Raw genomic sequence first — 21,532 nt, 5'->3', positions numbered from 1 at the left:
CCGAACCCAATACCCAACACATCTATCCTGTTATCTGTTACTAACCAAAACTAACAGAAATGATCGAATTTTTCGAAAGCACCTCACTAAACTTGGCAACGATAGGTCCAACTAGGATTGAATGGGAACGATTTTTTAAAACTCAGCCTTCAAAACAAAAACGGTTGACTTACCTGAAAAATAATTGAACCAGGAAATTTATCAGACCATTACTTTTACAAAAGCGATTTTTTAGATGTTAAACAGGATATGCAAGTTATTTGCAAAAAATTAAAAATTGACTTCCTGGTGAAATTAACTATGCTCTTTAATTCTCTAAGAACTTTTTTAAGTTTTGGAATATTATACGGGCTGAGATATGTTGAAAAATACCATTGGTTACAATTTTGACTTGTTAAAGTAGGCCTCCATCAGACTTTTAGAGGTAGAGTTTTTAAAGATAGAAGCTTTCGGAGCTAGAGCGTTTAGAGCTGGAGAAGGAGCTTTGCGAAAGAGCGAAATTGATTTTTCCTGAAAGCCTATGAGTGAGTGGAGTAAAAATTTAAAAATTAAGTAAGTATAATGGTTTAAGTAGCTATGATAAGCAAATTGTTTTTAGAAAATTGATTCGTCTTAGTCACGTCTGCGATCCTAATTTTAATTCAAATTGCCACTTTTGCAAATTAAGCAAAAAAACTTATCCCATTAGATGAGACTGCCCTAAATTGATAGTATATTCTGGACCAATTGAACTGTATTTTTGCGCACACCGCAACTTCACTGGGCCAGCTTCAGAAAAGCTTATTAAGTTAAGTAATTGTGAAGAATCGCCGAAAACTTTTAATAATGTATGAGCCTGGATAATTTGTCTATTTCAAATACATCATCAAGTAATTACCCTTGTGTTTATACTCGAAATACGTGATACTTATAGTCGAATAATTCTAGAAATGGGGGAACACACGATTTTTTTTCCTCCCATTTGGTGCGTCTCCCAGTTTCTCAACATAAGCATTAGCTCCAAAAAAAAATCAAGCATCTGTAGAAAAGTGTGGATAGTTATTTATCTGGTATGTTTAACCACTATATTGGCGCCTCTGATGGATTTCTCCGTATCCTTAGGCTTTCTGGCTTGGGTTATATACCTCAGTTACATTATGTTATACGCCACAATAGTCTTCTCGGTTATTAACAATAATTTTCTGCAAATAGGTCGTTTAAGATGCGTCTTGTTAGATTTAAAAAAAAATTACGCAACCAAGCCAACAAACAGCTTTAATACATATCGCAAGCCTTTTTACTTTTATCTTGTGACTATTCACTTGGTAGCTGCAGTGCATTTCTGTATCATATTTCACAACATAGAGTGGGAATGGCCGTTCAGTTTCCAAAGCGTCAAGATGTTCAACAGCTTCTACGTTTTTGTCAACATTTTAACTACATTCTACGTTTGCTGTGTTCTTTTCGGAATAGCTAACTTATGTAAGGTGATTAACGACGACCTCAGCAACATCACCAATTTAAAAAAAACTTTAAGTGAATATAACACAGTGTTTCGAATGGTTTACAACATTAACGAAGCGTTTGGGTTCTATTTCGTCCTGTTGGCTGCGATTTTTGTCGTGTTTGTTATTAAACTGATTGCTTATGGGGTGAAATGCGGAAACAGCCCCATGAATGAGGGCGCTTCGAACTTATGTACCATATGGACTCTTGGTGGCATTACTGGCGTCGTTATGATATTGGTAAGTAGTACTTATATTTTTCGTGTCATTTAGCTGCTATTCCAATATGCTAAAAGCTGGAAATGCTCTTAATTTCGATCTTTAAAATAGAGTCGTCACTTAATCGATCGCTAATCTATCATATTTCAATTCAATTACATTATATTCGTATGATTAATCGTATATATCGATTTGCTTTACCAATAATTTCTGTAGGAACAACCAAAATATTTGAAAGTACACTATAATAACACAGCCATGTCCGAAGCTCCGAGCTACGTTGTATTCTATCCCCCTATTTGGTGCATGGCCAAATTATTCTTCGTAGGAATTGCCGAGGATGACAGATGGACGATTTTAAAGGGCGTTCGATTCCTTATTTTGTGTATAATTGTAAGTGTTTCATTGCCTTTCGTCAAGGTCTTAAATAAGAATTTACATTTCACTGCTTGGTGTCTATTAATTTCTCAGATATCTTTATACATTGCGTTGTGGTTTTCGGTAGTCAACTCCAATTTTATACACCGTATTGACTTGAAACAGACGATTGTTAAGATTCTGACGATACACAGAAAACTCTCAGGAAACACTACCGACAAATACAAGGGTGTTTATTACCTTTACATGGTAACTATTCAATTTGTTGCCGTTGCCAACTTTTCCGTCACTATTTTTATGACTTACCAGGGCCCAAACCTTCAAAGTCTAAGAATGCTCTCCTGGAGCATTGTTTGCGGAAACTTAGTATCCACTTTTCACGTGTGCTGTCTTCTTTTCGCCGTCTCCAACATTTTGGGGAAACTCTCCTCTTCAATTCAATCTCTATCTTCTTCCGCTGGTGTTCCCTACAGTCGTGATCTAATTTCCTGTATAAATTGTTACAACGAAATCTTCGACGTTATTGGAAAGATCAGTAAAACGTTTGGATATTATTTTGCTCTCATTGCTTTCAATTTAGTTTTGTTGATCATTAGATATATGTCGGCTGTGGTAAAATGCACCCCTCGGTATATGTTGTGGGATCTATGTACGTTGGTTATTTTAGAAAGTATTTCCGGATGTATTATGGCGTTGGTAAGTCGGAATTTAGATTTGTGCAAATGATTACCAGCGAAAACCATGGATTATCGTATATTCTTTGCAGTTGTGGGCCCATCTTCTTTCCTATGCTTGCAATAACATCAGCAAAGAGGTGCAAAATGGTTATCTAGTTCTCTATGAAGTGATGGTAAACCTGCCGCTAACTGATATAGAAAACGCTCAACAATCCACAGAAGATGACGTCTACCTTTTGGCCCACGTCATGCGATACCGCTCATCAAAAATTTCTGCAGCTGGATTGTTTGAAGTTGACTATTCACTGTTGTTCATGATTATCGGCTCTATCTTTTATTACCTGTATATTTTAATACAGTTTTATCAAAACAATATTTTGTAGACGTAGTTGCGGTTTAACTCGATGTGAAATTTGATGTATCGTAGCAAAAATAATATATAATGTATGCAGCCGACCTATGTTAAATTACCCGACCAATAATTATATGTTAAACATTTATTTTATTTATTTCGTATAGAATATATGGCGACCTCTATGGCATTCTGCGATAACGAAAGCGAAATATGTAAGAGCAGTAATCTAATCGGGGTAGACATCGACTTGGTCGTTTTTAGAGTCAGATATTTTTCACGTATAAACCCGCTACGCACATTCCACCAATTAAAATTTGTAAGATAGATATTACCATTGTAACTTCCTACGTCATGCCACAGCCATTAGCTTTTAAACTTGTTGAAATCATTAATTTTTGTGATAAAATTGAACTTTTCGGGAAGCTTAAATACTTCTAACTTCAAATTTTGATGTAATTAACCTTGTTATCGTTCAAACCTTCAAGGAAGGGGTTACTATTGTAAGCAAAATTCAAGAAAGTTAAAATTAAGTGACCAGGGAAGATTTGTGACCCACTCCATAATTTGTGCCAGGTCATTAAAAAATTAATTATTGAACCTTCACGTAAGCCCACAAGTCTACTGCTCTACTTTTTCCTTCCCGAATGAAAATAAAACACGAAGTCTAGTCGATGTGAAGGATAAAAATGAGAATGACGGCGCGGTAAGAATTATGAGGCCAAACATTCGAAGATATCCGCAATATCCACTCCTAATATACGATGTGGCAGTGTTGTTGTGGATTTATTGAGTTAAGGCCCTAGCGTTTGTAGTGTCAAGAGTGATTAGGATGTCTTGCTGCTGTTGATTGGACTTAACAAGATTAGTGGCGCGCTGCGGCTTACAAACAAGGGTCAGTCGCATAAAAGTTTGATTTGTTATTTTAAAGCAAACACTGGGTTACGCTTTGTAGAATTATTTTGATTTTACGACTGTCCGCGTTATTTGATTATCGTTTTTCGCTCGTCATAATTTCGTTATAGATGGAGCCATAATTTATTCAATTAACGATTTGTTTAATCCCTCGGGCTATGTAAGGGGACGTTTCGAACGCAACGAATTAAATTGCCGATATATAGGACATCGTAACCGGATTATCTAGTAAATAATGCGTAAATCGAAACCTGCAAAACAAAACTAGACGAAAATACGCAATTTTATATTTTGACACACTTCTCGATGTACAAAGAAAAAGTATATACATTTTTTTTAAGCACGATAAACCTAAACCTAGATAAATTTTTTTTTGTTTCAAAATATGTTAGAATTCGCGGAGGTACAAACGGAAACGTCGACTACAATGGACATACATCAGGGAACCTAGTATTTTCAGCTGACTAGAGTAACGGATCCGAATACGTATATCACAGAACTCATTAAATTAAAAAAAAAAAATACCGAGTATTCAAAAAGTTTGGAAGCAGCCTAATATCTCGAGAAAATAAATAAACATCCCAATAACACCAAACATGACCCGTCCCTCGAATATTTTAATCGTGAATTTATACACAACAGTTTAAAGAGACACAATATTGTGGGGTATATTGGAGGAAATGGTTAAAAAAACTAAAATAATGTGTCCAATATCAAGATCCTTTATAATTTGTTTGACTGAAAAAATTTGACGCTGAGGTCGACCAAAGTAACAAATAAAGTATTTTTATGATTTTTAAATTTAAATTTATTTAAATTTTCCACATATTTCTCAATTAAATTAAATATAACAGTAATTATAGGTAGGTATACCAGATACCTACCTCTAGTGAATAGATATTTATTTGATATGATGAAATTGTTGCTTATTTTTTTCCAGTATATTTTTTGCTTACAAAATATGTTCATATTTGTTCTTTCAAAAATTTATTCTTTTTGTGCTGGTCAACATTTATTATACAGCTGCAAAAAAATTATCTTTATTCTTAGTTTTATAAAGTTATACTATTTTATTATACAATGTTCGCGCTTTTTATAATAATAATAAAATCTTAAAACTTGTCTCCAGCTTTTTAACATTTAAAATCCGGCAACCCTACCAACAAGCCTAAATCTTTTTAACAAAGAGACCGCCATTTGAAATTTCAATTTCTGGCCCCATCCCCACCAGGCAGTCTCGAATTTAACTAGCTTCGAGTCTCCTAAATAAATTAATTATAATAAAACAAAGTATGTTTCTTAATACTGTAATACTTTTTATAAAACTTCTGCATTCCTCCTGCGTCGATTTTTGTTGAGTCGAACTAGCTAACGTTTCGCCAATCATCCTGTTGGCTCGCATTTTACTCTGTACCTGCTTTTATATTGTTATATGTAGAGAGTAAAACGCGAGCCAGTTTCAGTCAAGCTCTGAAGAAGCCAACAGGATGATTGGTGAAACGTTAGCTGGTTCGGCTCAACAAAAACCGCGGCAGGATGAATCCATAAGTTTTATAAAAAGTTGTATGTTTGTTCTTTACCACTTTTCTGTGCCAACTAACCAAAACCTACCTTTCTTGTAACGTAGAATCCGGAACTGTGAAAGAATTGCGAGTTGCCATTTAAGATTTTAAATTTGCCGCATTCCCACCACCAGTGGGCCATATTTGGTGTTATCGAAGATCTTTTTTGTAATTCACGAGATATTCCACTGTTTCCGCAAGCTTTTGCACACCCCGTATGTATCGGTAATTAAATAATTGACTGAGCGGAAAGAAGCAGCGAAACTAATTATGTTGTTTTTCTCTCGATGACAATCCTGACAATCCCAACGCTTCCGCGTGTTTCCTGGCCTTTAACCGCAAATCTGCTATGCTAGAATTTTTATGAGCTACCGCTAGAGCGGCGAATTCCAGAGGATACTGCGGGCATAGTATGCTCGCGGGATTGCTTCCAACCGCTACAGCAGCTGCGTACTGAAACAGAAACACGGAAACTAACCAATTCGGGTACTCTACTATATTTACCTGGTGGGCCGCTGAAATAAATGCCGAGTTGATCGCCGAAAAAGCTGTACCTTGCTGAGAAAACGATGCCGTAGATAATCGCTCGTAATTGGACAACGCGACTGAACCAGGAGCTAGTGTTAACCCCCTTAAAGCCGGTACGTTCATGTACGGTATTACTCGACACGGTTCCAGTGGTGTGCTCGAGGGCGGACTTTGGCTGTTCATTAATATACCTGAAAAACGTTTCGAGTTAATATAAAAAAAATTGCTGTTCGTCTGCTTTTGGGAAAAATTCGCAATAGGTACTCTTCTCCGGGACGTTAAGATAAAATAGAGCCCGTACCCAAACTGGACTGGCTATAAATTTGAGTTAACGCGTTAAATTATTTAGAAGAGGCGGCAATTTGTAACTGAAAATCATCTTTAAACCAAGACTAGAACCCTCATAACTCTGTGCCGGCCATGAATATGTCATGGTAACGCGCCCCTCCACAAATCTGCGGTACATAATCGGATTTATATACAGAAGCGGGCTAAAAAATACCGCCAAGACGAAAGTTTTCAATCAAATGAAATAATTCCCCTGGAGTGCAATTTTCCAACATTCAGTCATTCAAATGGCAAGCATAAGATGACTGGTCCGGCGGAGTTGGATCGCCCAAGGGAGCACTAAATTATACTTACCGGATCTCGCTTATATCAACGCAATCAGTGTCGTATCAGCAGCGATTTTGCCCTAGGCAATTATTTGACGATGGCCTAGCACTAGTTTTACGCATACTTTATTTTCAACTTGGTTCAACAACGGTTTCTATTACTTCTATTACTTCCTACCAAAAAAATAAATAAACACCAGGATTCTTCACAAACTCTTGCTTGCGAATCTAGTTTAAGCGAATATAAATTTGAAGTCCCATAATACGAGGGACGTGTGAATCGAGTATCGAGTATCAGATTTTTAGGAGACCCCAAGAAATCTTATATAGGAAATATACGAGCAAATATTTCTCTGCTTAGTTATTCTTTGCAGGAGAATAATTACGTTGTTTGCTCTACAGATTTTTTATCTATCACAGCGCCAAACCCTAAATAAATAATAATAAATAATAAAATAATAAATAAGAACTTTGTTAAACTAGGAAGACTTTGTATTAAATGATTTTTGTTTTTTCTTAGTGTAGTTTCATTTAGATGACATGTGGCGTTTTGATGCGTTATGATCGTTATCCTGCAGTGGTTTATAATGCCTGTTGTAGGGGTTATACATTAAACATTAAATACATTAAATGAATCAATTTATGCGAGACAATTTAATGATTCGAGCTAATTCTCTGTAAATAAAATATATCTGAAATCCGACTATTCCACATTTTTTATTTTGGTTAGTTTAGAATCAATCTCTCGGGTGCATGCAATTCAAGAACAAAATAGTTTTACAGGTATTTTTAAATAAATTTTTCTGAACAAATTTGGCGTTTTTATTTTCAAATAAAAAAAAAACCGTGCCAGCGAAATAGTTTCACAAGAAAAAACGAGTGTTTTCCTAGAATATCGTGGCTAAAACGGAACTATAAGGTTGTTCGGAAAGTCATTTCGTTTTTTCCCGTCAGAGGACTTAATTACGTTTTTTCGAAACCAACTTCACACTTAAGCCGCATAACCATTATATGTCTTGAGAGCTGATATTGCAAGGCTTGTGTGTGAAAAAGTTCTATTAATTCTACGCAGTAGCTTTTGGTTGGTGCCCTTTTAAATATGGAGAGCAATAAGCAGCATTTTCGTCATATTTTACTTTTTTACATCAGAAAAGGTAAAAATGCTGTCCAAGCGAGAAAAAAATTGACGGATGTGTATGGAGAAGGCGCGTTAAAAGTACGCCAGTGCCAGAACTGGTTTGCAAAATTTCGATCCGGCAATTTTGATGTCGAAGATGCACCACGGTCTGGAAGGCCGGTCGAAGCTGACAAAGATGCGATAAAGGCATTAGTTGATGCAAATCGGCGAATAACCACACGAGAGATCGGTGAGAGATTAAATTTGTCGAATTCGACTGTTTATGGCCATTTGAAAGGCATGGGCTTAACCTCGAAGCTCGATGTGTGGGTGCCCCAGGTCCTTACGGAGCGAAATTTGTGTCGTCGCGTTGACGTGTGTGATTCGCTCCTCAAACGTCAAGAAAATGATCCATTTTTGAAGCGGATTATTACTGGGGACGAAAATGGGTTGTATACAACAATGTTAAACGCATGAGGTCATGGAGCAGAAAAGATGAACCGGCTCAAAGCGTGTCAAAAGCCAACATTCACCAAAAAAAGGTGATGCTCTCCGTTTGGTGGGATGTCAAAGGAATCGTTTTTTTTGAGCTTTTGCCGGACAATACAACGATTAATTCAGAAGTGTATTGTCATCAACTGGACAAATTGAATGATTCACTTAAAGAGAAGAGGCCCGAATTAATCAACAGAAAGGGTGTAGTGTTCCACTAGGATAATGCGAGACCTCACACAAGTTTGGTCACTCGCCAAAAACTTTTACAGCTTGAATGGGACGTACTACAACATCCACCATATTCTCCAGATCTGGCGCCTTCCGACTACTATTTGTTCCGGTCCCTGCAAAATTTTTTGGATGGCAAAACCTTTACCTCAAATGAAGATGTCAAAAACCACCTGAACCAGTTTTTTGCCGGCAAGGACCAAAACTTTTATGAGAGGGGAATTATGTTACTGCCAGAAAGATGGCAAAAGGTGTTGGACCAGAATGGCCAATATATAATTTAATAAAATATTTATTCATTATACGAAAACTGTCTTTCATGTTCCCCAAAAAAAACGAAATGACTTTCCGAACAACCCAATAAAAGCATATGTAACTGCAGCTATTCCATCATTTTGCTAACACATTAAAGTTCTTTTTTTTAATGGCAATGTCGCTATGCTACTGCAGCAAAAAAACTTTGCTTTGCTTTAACTAGACAGTGTAATGTCATCAGTGAGCTTTTGGCACCTATCATCCCGCGCCACTGTTTAATTCTGAAAGCTCCTACCACCCTAGCGCGGCACAGGGTTCGACTTGCACTCGCAAATTACATTTGCAAATAGGGGTTAAGTTTACGTTTATTCGTTTCAAATATGAACTAAACATGTTACCTATTTATTCATGGCTTGGCGTATTTCTAGTCACCCTATATAAGGATTATTTAGGAGAGGATTTTAGTAATTGGCACAACGAAGAAGTTAAGATCTCGGAATTATTTTGAGTTCATTACGATTTTTCGCACCCTTAGTTTTGATTGCGTGTAGTTGGTTTATACCGCTATTTAATAAAAAAACTCACCCTTCTGCATTTGATTTTCGTGTTTCCGACATTTTGCTCTTCTGTTTTGAAACCATACCTGAAATATAATATTACATACGTCACACTGCTCCGTGCAGTTAACTGTAGTTAAAGATATAAATCTCAAAAAAGTGATTTATTACCTTAGAGGGCGAGAAGATAAGTGAATTGAAAACAGCAATCAAAGGGCCTTTAACGGGACTGAAATCTGTTTAAGGTAGCGGTAATAGCAACCAATTTATTAAGTGGTCTATATCAATCTTGTTTCCATGCTTTACGACCTGATGGTTTGCTTTTCTACACTATTTTTAGAAAATGAAAAGTGAAAACACCGAAGACTTTTAGCTAACCATAACTGGATTTTCAACCAGTGGTGAAAAGATTTATTCTTTATTTAGGCGTCAGTTATTTGTGATTTTTTTAAATCTCATCTCGTCTTGTCTTTACAAGGCGTGAATTTTGCATTTTCATAGTATTGCCAAAATTATTGAGGTTAATTTTGACATCCAGAGGCATAAAATAAAAAAGGGATTTCATAATTTCATTTCCATAGCAAAGCAAAGTATCAAAAAATGGTAAAAACGTTCCTATATGTTGAATTCCTGATTTGCCCAACATCGGATCAAAGAACTTTACATATTTACGCCTTGCATAACGAGAAAAGATGTGAAAACAAAAATTCGACCCCACTGACGTGTATACCAATAATTTTTTAACATCGAATTGCCTCGTTCAAACAAAGAAAGCAAAACGATACTTTTTATAAAACTTCTGGATTCCTTCTGCGTCTGCTAACTGTCAAGTCAAGCTCTGAAGAAGCCAACAGGATGATCGGCGAAACTTCATCAAGTTCGAGTCAACAAAAACCGACGCAGGAGGAATCCAGAAGTTTTATAAAAAGTATTACAGTAGTCTGTGGAATCATTAAACTAAAGCAAAAATTACTAGTATCAGTTGAAGCAGTAAATTTTTTTTAGCATGAAATTGTTGTAGAGGACGACAAGGTTATTCTTTTCTCTCACTGTGTTATTATTTTAAAATTAAGTATTTCGAAATTCCCAATAATAAAGAAAAGTCGAGTGTGTCGAATTAAGGCAAGTAAAATCCATTCGACAAACCGAAAACAAGTTGAAAAATAATCTACAAACGATTGAAACGCTCCATTATAGGTCAGAACCTTTCGAGAAAATTAGATTTAAATCGATCTGGTGTGATTCCAGTGATCCACAAATTTCTCTCCTTGTAAGATAGTGTCAATTTATTAAGTGGTTTGTTTCAAGGGGGTCTGGGAAGTGACCGCTCCGTTTCGTTCACTCGAATGGCTTTCGATATCAATCAATCTTAATGCCACCCTAATGCCGTTAATCCACCACTTAATCGATGCTACTCTCGCAATTCACATTCCCTTCACATCATACGTATTCATTAGGAAATTATCTGCTAATAGAGGCATTAGGACAAGCAAATCGACGAGAAAAAAGGCAGGACAATGGGAAAAACAAACGCGTACTTTGCTTTTACTGCAATGGGGTGTTTAGATTGATTTACATCTAACCTGGCATAGGATCCTAATAGGAATTAGAATCAAGTTAAAATGAAATTTGTCTGCTTTCACCGTCCAATTGCCATATAACACGAATTACCTGAACTCGCGCTTCGCTCAGACCCAACCTCTGACTGAGTTCTTCTCTCATAAATGCGTCAGGATAATGAGTCTCATCGAATAATCTTTCCAATTCGTTTAACTGTTCTAAAGTGAAGTTTGTTCTTGATCTACGTTGCTTGGTGGTTGATTTGGAGTTGTTCGTCGGTGGTGGGGTTTGTCTGGATAACGAAGGAGCGTCTTCTAAGGTTGAATCGTCTTTATCTCCGATCACACCTGGAAGGAAACATTACCGTACGCCCTATTTGGATTTCTACGAAACGTGGAGCCTGACCTTTCAGATTTATTTCCGGGTCCACTGATTTTCTTAATAATTTGATTAAGTCTACACGCATGGCATTGTGTCCCCGAGTTTCGTTTTTTTTTCCCAAATTAACAAAACTGTTTTAAAAGAACGCTGTTCCCAATTACTTAATTGAACATTTAAGCGTGAAGGGATTTAACGCCCCCGTCCCCCTTACCGAACTAAACGCTAAAGTGATTTAAAAAATTGCAACAGATTTCGAGCCCGTTCAGATAGACCTGCCGGCATATTTTGTGTCTTCATTAAACTAATAGAATTAAATTAATCCGAGGGCCCATTCGCTGCAGCTTTATTGCCCTCAAGAGGGGGAAGCATTAAATTCGGATGTTCTGTGCGTTAATTTCACTCAGGGGAGGGCTTTTCTTACACTTTCGTTCTGGAGCTAAAACTGACAGATACCCCTGGATTTTCAAAAGACTAAAAATCCCAGCACATTATTCATAACAATATTAATATTTAACATTAGGTTTTATCATTATTTATAGATACAGTTACGATTAAAATATTTAAAGCAGAATTTTTTGAAGTAATGAGTAGTCGGACTGCGAAATTTTGAAAATTATATATATATATATATATATATATATATATATATATATATATATATATATATATATATATATATATATATATATATATATATATATATATATATATATATATATATGATGACACTATACTCCGGGATATCATCCGTTCGCTCGTTGAACTCCGACTGGAATCCTGCATCCGACTGGAATCCTGCAAATCCTGCATCCGACTGGAATCCTGCAGACGTTTCGCCAAAATCTCACTTGGCATCTTCAATGCTCGCGCTCCGAAAACACTTCGAACACGGATGATATCCCGGAGTATAGTGTCATCACATTTTTCCATCCGTGAATCAATACGTGAGAATATATATATATATATATATATATATATATATATATATATATATATATATATATATATATATATATATATATATATATATATATATATATATATATATATATATATATATATATATATATATATATATATATATATATATATATATATATATATATATATATATATATATATATATATATATATATATATGTAAACATATATATAAAAATAATAACAATTTTTGTTTAATCTACGCCAAATTGGAAACAAGATGCCAAGACACTTTATCGTCAATAAAGTAATTAGTTAGAAAATAATACTGGCTTGCGGAAAAAAAATATATTTTAAAAAATTAATCTTACATACATCTGAATTTGATATTTTCAGAATTCGAATTCGATATCTCCAATTGCTCAAATAATAAAGTGATTCGACTTACAGGCACATCTTTTAAATTGTTCATGTATCTTATACAGAGCCAATGCTTGAATGAAGCAAAAAAAAAAAGAGAAAAACTTTATATAAACGTTGGCCTGGAAATTTTTAGTTTCAAAGATACGGGGTGTAAAATCCATTCGACAAATCGAAAAAGCAACTGATCTGTGGTCCTTTTCATAATTTTCTTTTGTGCTATTTTTTTAGAACTATGTTTATTGTGTATCAAAGGGTTCAAAGAAAAAATGTTCATAAAAATACGTTTTTCGAATTTTTATGATTCTTATTTTTCACTAGAAAACAAGTTAGGAGTCAAAAAAATTACTCTCTTACTGACTAAAAGTGAATAACAATATTTAGAAACAAGTCAGCGGCGTATATTTTTGTGGCAATACTATTAGTTGAGATACCTTCTGGGGCGACATTCGTCTTTGAAATTTTAATCGATTTATAGCAAAATTAGACCTTTATGAAAAATCGTATTTCTAGACTTCAACAAAGTTGATTTTATTAATATTTAAAAACCCACGTTGTGGAAACTACGCACTTTTTTATACGAACTTATTGTTGGATCACTAATCTCCACCCAAGTGTTGGCGCATGTTTCTTGAAACACCCTGCATAAAATGAATTGAATATTTAATAATATAAATATTTATCAAATGGTACTAGTATGTTTCAAATATTTACCCAAATTACCTCTCGTATCAGCCAGAGTCTAGTCAAAAAATTGCTCCCGGTCATTCTCATATTTCAAATGGTGGGAATAAATTTTACCAGTAGTTATGGAACCGTTATTTTTATAAAATAAATTTGACTCTATATACGAGGCCAGCTCCAAAATTTCCCGGCCTGAATACGAAAGAAACAAACTAGAGTAACAATTTTTTATTATTCTTCAATATAATCCCCCTTCACTTCAACACACTCTTTAAAAAAATATTCTTTTGGTTTGTCTGCAAAATGAGCTAAAACAGCCTCTTTTAACTCAACTTCGTCGTTAAACCGCCGTCCACGTAAGTCCTTTTTCAAATATCCTATGGCCATATCTGGACCATAGGGAGGATAATCTATCTGTTGGAACCCACACTCAAAAAGGGCAGCTTGTGCAACACCGGCAGTATGGTCAGATGGTCAGATTTCGACGTTTTACACGTATGCGGTCTTACAATGTATGTAATAATGTTGCGTAATATTTACCATTGATAGTGGTATTAGTTTCTTTAAAATCTATCAAAAGAATTCCTTCACAATTCCAAAAGATCGTGGCCATCACCTTTTTGTTGACTAGCAGACTCTGATTTTTTTTGGAAGTGCTTCACCCTTATGACGCCACTCAATTGATTCTTTATTCGATAGAGGGTCATAATAGAGAACCATAGTTTCATCTGCCGTCACAATAGTTTCTATCACAGGCTTCGGTTCCGACCCATAGAGTTCCAAAAAAGACCGCGCACACTCGACACGGCGGTGTTTTTGAATAGCTGAAAGGTTTTTAGGAACCCATCTTGCACTAACCTTATGCATACCTAAATGCCCATGCAAGATTCGAAGCTTAGTAATTTCTGAGATTTCCTTGACCTTTAAACGTCGATCACTCAATACCACCTCTTCCATGATCGCAACAATATCTTCCGTTATGACCTCGACCAGTTCTTGAGTCATCTTCAAGTGATTCCTGCCCCATTCGAAAACGTTTTGCCCATTCTTTCACTACAGAATACGAAAGAGAACTTTGGCCGTACAACCATCCAGCCTTTCTTTAATAATTTTAGGTGCTAACCCTTCTTTTGTCAAAAACTTTATGACGTTATTCGCGGCATTTTATCGGACACGCCTTGTTTAAAATTTGACAGCGGGGAAATTTTGGCGCTAACCTCGTAGGTAGAGCTAATCTGAAAAAACTGTTCTATGCAAGATGCAATAATTACTCGTATTTTTTCTGTAATATTTCGTTCCCTTTTGTTTTTGTTCTTTCGAGCCAAAGCTTTCGCCATTTTCAAAAATAAACGAAAAGAAAAAACGGTAAAAAAACGGAACTGTCACGTAGTAATTGGATTAAACCAAATTGCCAATAGACTTTTACCATTATAACCGAGTTTTTCGCATAAAAGACAGACAGTTTGTGTTTTTGTTTTATTTAGCAGAGAGTTCGTTTGGCATAATAAAAGCCCCGTGTTTGCATAGCGAAAACAAGACAGAAAACAAAGGAGGGCGAACCCCGCGCGGGGTGGAGCCTAACCTATCGGCGTCGTTTAAATTACTAAAATGGGGCGTTTTAGTTTTTATTCGATCATACCCCGGAAGGAAATCCAATTTGGATTTTGTTTTCGATTTTGTTAGAAAAACCTTTATTTTATTACGGGTAACAAATCATCGGGGAACGATTCGAGTTGTCTGAACAACAAGCATTCATTGTACGGCTGTTATTAGATTATCATTGATTTCTGTCACATTGATTTCCCCAGTCTCTTGCGAACTTGTAATCCTGTTGCCATTGCCAACTAATTTCGAATAAACCGAATGCGAAATAAAAATCTTCGTGAAGCCGTAGTTTACCTAATCCGCGATTATTTTATTAATAATATTTTAATAAGCACTTCATATAGACAAAAGACAAACTTTTTTGGTAAAACAGGTACTCTACCAAAAATTCAATTTTTTGTTGCTGTTACATTACCAACATTATAGTTTTCAAATAAAAGTGGTTTGCTAATATTTAATTTTTTTAGTCACATGATTGTGTCAGACACTTCAGTTTTAATGTAATAGTAAGTGATTTCAAGAAAAAGATTTACAGCATTATCTCATTTGCATCTATACATATTCAAATAACTCCTATAAAGTTTATTATAGGTAGAACACGCGATAAATCTTAAATAGTAGACCACTTCAAATTAAAAATTTATGTTTTTTTTTTAAACACAAAAATTATGATATTCAACACATTCAAATATTTCTTAATATTTATAATTATTTATTAGGAAATTATTTTCAATGCGGGATTAAACAAAGGGAGTACATCAATTACACGCAATTTAATATTCCATTCATGGCAAGTGTGATTTATAAAATAATTTATATATATTTGTATATATGATTTATAAAATAATTTTAATTGTAATAACCTGAAATTTTTACTATTTTACACATTAGATAATATTTTTGCTTAAGATGAAAGTTTTTTATCTTGATTTTGAAAATGGGTGCGTGAGAGTGTGGAAGTTTATCATCATTAAAAAACATAATAATAAAATACATTAAGTTTAAATATGTTGTTTTTTAAATTAATATTATTGGCGCAACTGAATTTACATCTTCGTTTTCCGAAGCAACGATAATATTTATTTATTATATTATATTTATATAATTATTATTTATTAATATATTTTATTACTTCTTATCCATATTTTTAAGACAAAATTTTAAGATAAATGGGACTCTCATCCTAAGTAAAAATATACAGAGTGTTTCATTTAAAAAAAGACGTTTCCTACTTATGCACACTTTAAAAGTTGTAAATAAACGATTTAATTTATAAAATTAAACTTCTTAGGCGCACTCGGTGCTAAGTGTGCAAACGTAAAAAACTTAATTCACCCTTCCATTGGAAGGTGGGATTAAGTCCATAAAAAAGGAGACTGTTCGCCATAGGCGGCAATTAACTAATTATTTCTTCATTTACATTACTTACGAAAGAAGGGAAACTTCTCCGGATGAAGGTACTTTAATTAGGAAGAAGCAAGCAATTAATTACCAGCCGAGACGTATTCTATAGCAACGATGCCACCTAATTTCATGAAAGGTCGCTTAGCAATCCAAACCGCTAATAAAACGTACTTTTAATTAAATTAACTATATGTTGCCCCGTTGTAATCCTCTAGTCCCCTTCGTTTATAGTCGAATAAAGTGATTTTTCTATTACTTAACATCTATTTAAAGGGGTTGTTGGTTAACAACTAAAACTCCTTAATCGACAGTCGACAAAGCTAAATTATGGACAAAAGCAGCTGTAGGGGGTGTTTGAAAACTTAACCTACAACAAATATCATTTTAACCTAAATTGTCGTATTCAAAAATGTTTGCTGAAGCAAACCCTTTTTTACTGTGAAGCTAGCAATGTTTTCAGCAGGAACGAACTTACATTATGGCGTTGCTATTATAAGTACCACCTTCTCAACTTCTTCTTTACTTCAACTTTGCGATTTATCATCACGATCCAAAACTATTTTGGATTAAAAAGCGCCATTGTTTGTCATATGCTAAATATTGTTTAACTCTAGAAAAATTAAGAGCGATCGGTGATTAAAAAAGAAGTTCAAAAAAGTTATATATCAAAAACATGAACATTTAAAATAACCCCTCTAACTTTTTTAGTTGTCATTTTAGAAAAAAAAAATACAAAATTTGTAGGATTTAAAGTATAGGATTCAATATTACATACATACAATCACTGACAAAAAACCATAGCATATCAAAGTTAAATTTTACGATAATTTCAAAAATGTAGTATATGTTATAGTAAAATAAATTCGTCACTCAGTTGGTCATTATTAATATCTTTCAAAAATGAATAAATGAAAATATTATTCAATTGTTAATAGCTAATTATATTACATAAAAAATATATAGTTAATACGAATATATAAACACTAATTTAATACTTTGAAATATTGTGATAAATGTGGAAAATAGCCTCCATTTTCTGAACACATAATTGACGCCCTTTTTTTTAAATCTTATTTAAAGCTTTAATTATCTAGTCTAGAAGCAAATCATTAATATTATTTATTTCATTCCTAATTAGTTCTGTAATGCCATCTAGGGTTGTGGAATTGACGGGTTAAATTTTTTTGGGTCAATTGACCGAAGTTACGTTTAAAATACCATGGAATTTATATTTATATTATATTTTATTCATATTTATTTATATTGTGTGTTACGTCGCCGTCGCATCGTTCTGGGAACCAAATGGAGTCCATGTTATTATTCCCTAAATTGCTTAGTATCGTATTCGGATATTCGTTGGAGAGGGTTTTAGGTAAATTTGACATCACAAACTTATAATAATTTATTATAAAATACATATTATTATTAAATAGTGATAGATAACGCTCCACAATTGTAAGACGTTATTTAAAACGTTTTTTGATTTGTCAATTAAGAAGAAGAATCTATATTACCTCCTCAAAAATGTATCTGGAAGAGACTATTAGCTGGCCATAATGTTGAGCCGTAGACGTCATTTCATCTTGGATATGTGTTATTTAAATAATCTGTCACTGGATCAACATTATGAGTACGGGCGTCATACTGTTGCCATATAATTTCTGCTAATTCATGGATTCTGATGTTTTTTAAAAGATTTTCAATATCTTGAATGTCATTTTGGATGGTATGCGCTTACCTTCCTTTTAATCGCGCCTGAGTATGATTGCATTTTAGCATTTTTCTTACATTACGACAATATTTCGAATTTTTCGGCAAGTGAAAACAATCTTTTATCGAATTTTGAACAATAATAATATTCTTTTTACAAAATTTCTGGATTCCCCCTGCGTCGGTTTTTTGCTGAGTTCACTTCTTTAGAACTTGACTGAAACTGACTGAAACCAGCAAGTTCGACTCAGCAAAAACCGACTCAGGAGGAATCCAAAAGTTTTATGGAGAGTATTACAGTAGCCCGTGGAAGTTTATTTGAAAAATTAATAATAATATTCAACATATGCCACACCTGTCATAGTTAAACAAAAGAAATGGCGTTGGCGTGACAATATGATGATGCATGGCCAACTAAGTAACGATTGTGTAGGAAGTAAAATAACCTTTCGTTTTATGAAAGGATATACAGAACTACGCTTTTTTGTCACATCTTGAATATAAATAAATTTGAAATGTTAAATCTATACCATAAACCCTACAACTATTAGATGTAAACTTTTTTTTTTCTAAAATGTAAAATAAAAAGGTTAGAAAGGATATAATTTATAATGGATTACCTCTGGACCTCGTAGCCAAAACCAAACTAGCCAAAACTAACGAAGACAAGGAAAACTTTTTGATGTGGAATATTTTGAAGTTCTCGATTTTAATGATAAAAAGTCAGGAGGGAAGATAAAAATCTTGCTCAAATATCATTCGGCTTTCCCAAAATCAACTCCGCATTTATACATCAGTTCCAATGCCGAATGTATAAATGAATTCGTATGCAACAAATACGTAGCATTTTGTTCTCGATGAAATTATAAAAGTACTGTCCAGGTAAATAATTAAGTACAAGGTGGTTGGTTACAGCTGAATGAGGCCGTAATGGGGTAATTTTCGATGTCGGAAAATAATGTCAACCAAGTGTGGAACTTTGTGGTCGCACATTGCCGATTTCTCTTGAAATTGGGGAGAAGAGAAATCGGCGGGGAGTGACACTTAAGATCCCACACATGCACATGCACTCAGGTCTGGGAAGACCTTTGCAAAGTATAGTTATAGCTTCATTTGACTAAAATAAAAGTTAAAAATTGTCTCCGATGTTCAAACATTTGTTATCAAAAATGGCAAACTAGTGTTAATTCAGTTTCCAAAAATTGCAGCCAATAATGGTTTTTAGCTCGGTGTGAGAAACTTGAAAATCCCACAATGTCCAATCTTTTTGCTTTTAAATTATGTATGTGTCTGACGCGATTAAATTTTAATTTAATATCAGGGTTGCCGAATACATTGAGGGAGTGTATGCCACTAGCTGCGAGAAAGCCCGCAAAGGGGACGTTGATAATTTGTAGCGGTTAAAACTACAGTTTAATTTTGCATTTATGATTTTACAGCATCGTTTAGGTCGTTAATTTCAGCACAGCTCGTAAAATAATTTTTATCGTTAATTTTAAACACATCGACAGTGATTTAGTTGAATCATTTGCCGTATTTAATATTCCTAGTTCACCGATGCGAACTACGTTGTAAAAAATTGCTCTTGCTTTTCATTCTTCAGATTTTTTATTATTATTTAAAATGTTATTTACTATTACTAAGGAATTTGAGTTAAATGCTTGCACTCCATTGTATAATGTATTTTTGTGTGTCTAATCTGTTGCATTTATTTGATTGAAATATCGGTGTATCAGATATTATTTCATAGTTGTATAGGTTGAAAGATGTCGTTCAACCATTGATGAGTTGGTAGGACAGTTCACTTCGGATTTAATGGGCAATAATTGCGTGCGTTAGCAGGTGCTTTTTGTTGGGATCGATATTATATGCACCATACTATAATGATTAATATACCTAATGAGTACAAGCATCTTGTATTTCTTCCTTTTCAGCGAGCGAGCGAGTATTAAAAGATGCATCTGAAATATGCTGATCGCTCACATGGGGCACCATTGCGCGTAGTGAATAAACAGATGATTTCCATACTTACAGATCTTACTATCACTGTCAATATCCTCACATGCATTATCCTGGACGTTGATTTCCCGTTTTTCACAATCAACAGTTTCCGAACAAGATTTCGAGTCTTCTAGATCTATTGGCGTGGTACCGGCACTACCGTTTTCCATAGAATCGTCATTATTTTTTATGAAACCTGCATTTAAACTTAAATCGATACATCCATGGGGGGGTGGCGATGGAGTCTTCCTTATATCGGATATCAACCAGTTCTTTGGTTTTCTGGCTTCGTCCTGGTATTCTTTTTCTGATTTAATCGAGGGCGATTCGGATGATGTGTTTTTAACTTCGAAAGTGAGATTTAAGCACTGATCACTCGTATTGTTGTTGTTTTCAAACGACTTCGATACAAATTGTGTTAATTTGTCCATGATTATCACGATAATCTAAAGGTATGTTGAAAGGATCATGTGAAACTGAATAACCATTTGAAAGTTGAGGCTGCGTTTCCATGGAAACTTCGGGGGTTGCGGTTTGTTCGAACTCCACCCTTAATTACCGCTAGCGCGCTATTCATTGGCCGCCGTAAAGGGGGTTGGGCTTTACCGCTATCACTTCACCCTGCTGAGGATTTTTCTCGTTATATTTATGGTAAGTCAATAGCTTAGTGTAAGTGGCTGACATTTTTTACCGCTTGTTTTTCAGACTTGCTATAATTATGTAGATTTATGATTATGATTGTGGCTCCCATAACTGTCAGACACATAATTTACATATATTTGTATTTTTCGCATTAAGTTTTCTATTAGAATATTCCTTCCAACTGAGGAATTGTTGTAATCAATTTGGCTTAAAATAGCAATTCCCTTTGTGTTTTAACAATTCGCAGTCAAATTTAGATATCCTTAAGTGAACCCCTAACTTTAAAAAAATCTCAATCATATACACGGTTTTCTGATTAAATCACTGAGTTGGTAATTGTTAAATTTCATGAGGTGTCCTCAAATTCATCAAACACTTGGGTCGAATCCTGCTACTACGCAATATCCATCCTATACATATGTATTACATAGCTGCAGGAGTTAATCTGTGTGCGACAAAGACGTACGCATTATGAACAAATGCAGTCAGACAAGGTAGGAGAAGATAAATCAGGACAATCAAATATCTGTGAACACAGAGGCAGTCAGTGACGCGAACGTTAGAAACCGCATTTATAATTCTTCTAAAAAACGAATTTTATGTGAAATAGACGAGTCGCGACAAGCTCATGGATTCCTTCCGTATAAGTAACGATTGTGCATTCAAACGTAGAGAGAGGATAAAGGTCACAGACCACCACCAATGATAAAGGACTAAAAGAAGACTACACGAGACGACAAAGTCGCCACCTATTGTGCCTTTTCGTTACCAATTGCGGTTACATATGACGTAACCTTCTGGGTTAATAGCAATTTTTCTTTTC

General features: G+C 34.6%; 1 protein-coding gene across 1 annotated transcript; it reads right to left on the bottom strand.

Moving 5' to 3' along the window:
* Window positions 1-5,851: 5,851 nt before the first annotated feature.
* On the bottom strand, window positions 5,852-20,498 carry LOC132708528 (short stature homeobox protein 2-like). The gene is made up of 5 exons (XM_060680876.1): window positions 20,099-20,498; window positions 11,053-11,288; window positions 9,410-9,467; window positions 6,092-6,306; window positions 5,852-6,040 (listed from the first exon to the last, which is right to left on the bottom strand). Exons 1-5 carry the CDS (start codon window positions 20,496-20,498, stop codon window positions 5,852-5,854), a joined length of 1,098 nt encoding a protein of 365 aa, XP_060536859.1.
* Between the last annotated feature and the right edge of the window lie 1,034 nt (window positions 20,499-21,532).

This window comes from Cylas formicarius, unplaced genomic scaffold (genome assembly GCF_029955315.1).
Source record: "Cylas formicarius isolate icCylForm1 unplaced genomic scaffold, icCylForm1.1 PGA_scaffold_12__32_contigs__length_19106922, whole genome shotgun sequence".
Lineage (NCBI taxonomy): Eukaryota > Metazoa > Arthropoda > Insecta > Coleoptera > Brentidae > Cylas > Cylas formicarius.
The sequence above is the reverse complement of the archived record's forward strand: the minus strand, read 5'-3'. Positions and strand labels throughout refer to the sequence as shown.

Excerpts from the sequence above, each read along its gene's own strand:
- LOC132708528 (XM_060680876.1), bottom strand. The coding sequence starts at position 20,498 with ATGGACAAATTAACACAATTTGTATCGAAGTCGTTTGAAAACAACAAC. Across the intron at positions 6,307-9,409 it reads CGAAAATCAAATGCAGAAGG|GTATATTAATGAACAGCCAA; the intron begins GTGAGTTTTTTT and ends AACGTTTTTCAG. Across the intron at positions 6,041-6,091 it reads TTATTTCAGCGGCCCACCAG|TACGCAGCTGCTGTAGCGGT; the intron begins GTAAATATAGTA and ends TTTCTGTTTCAG.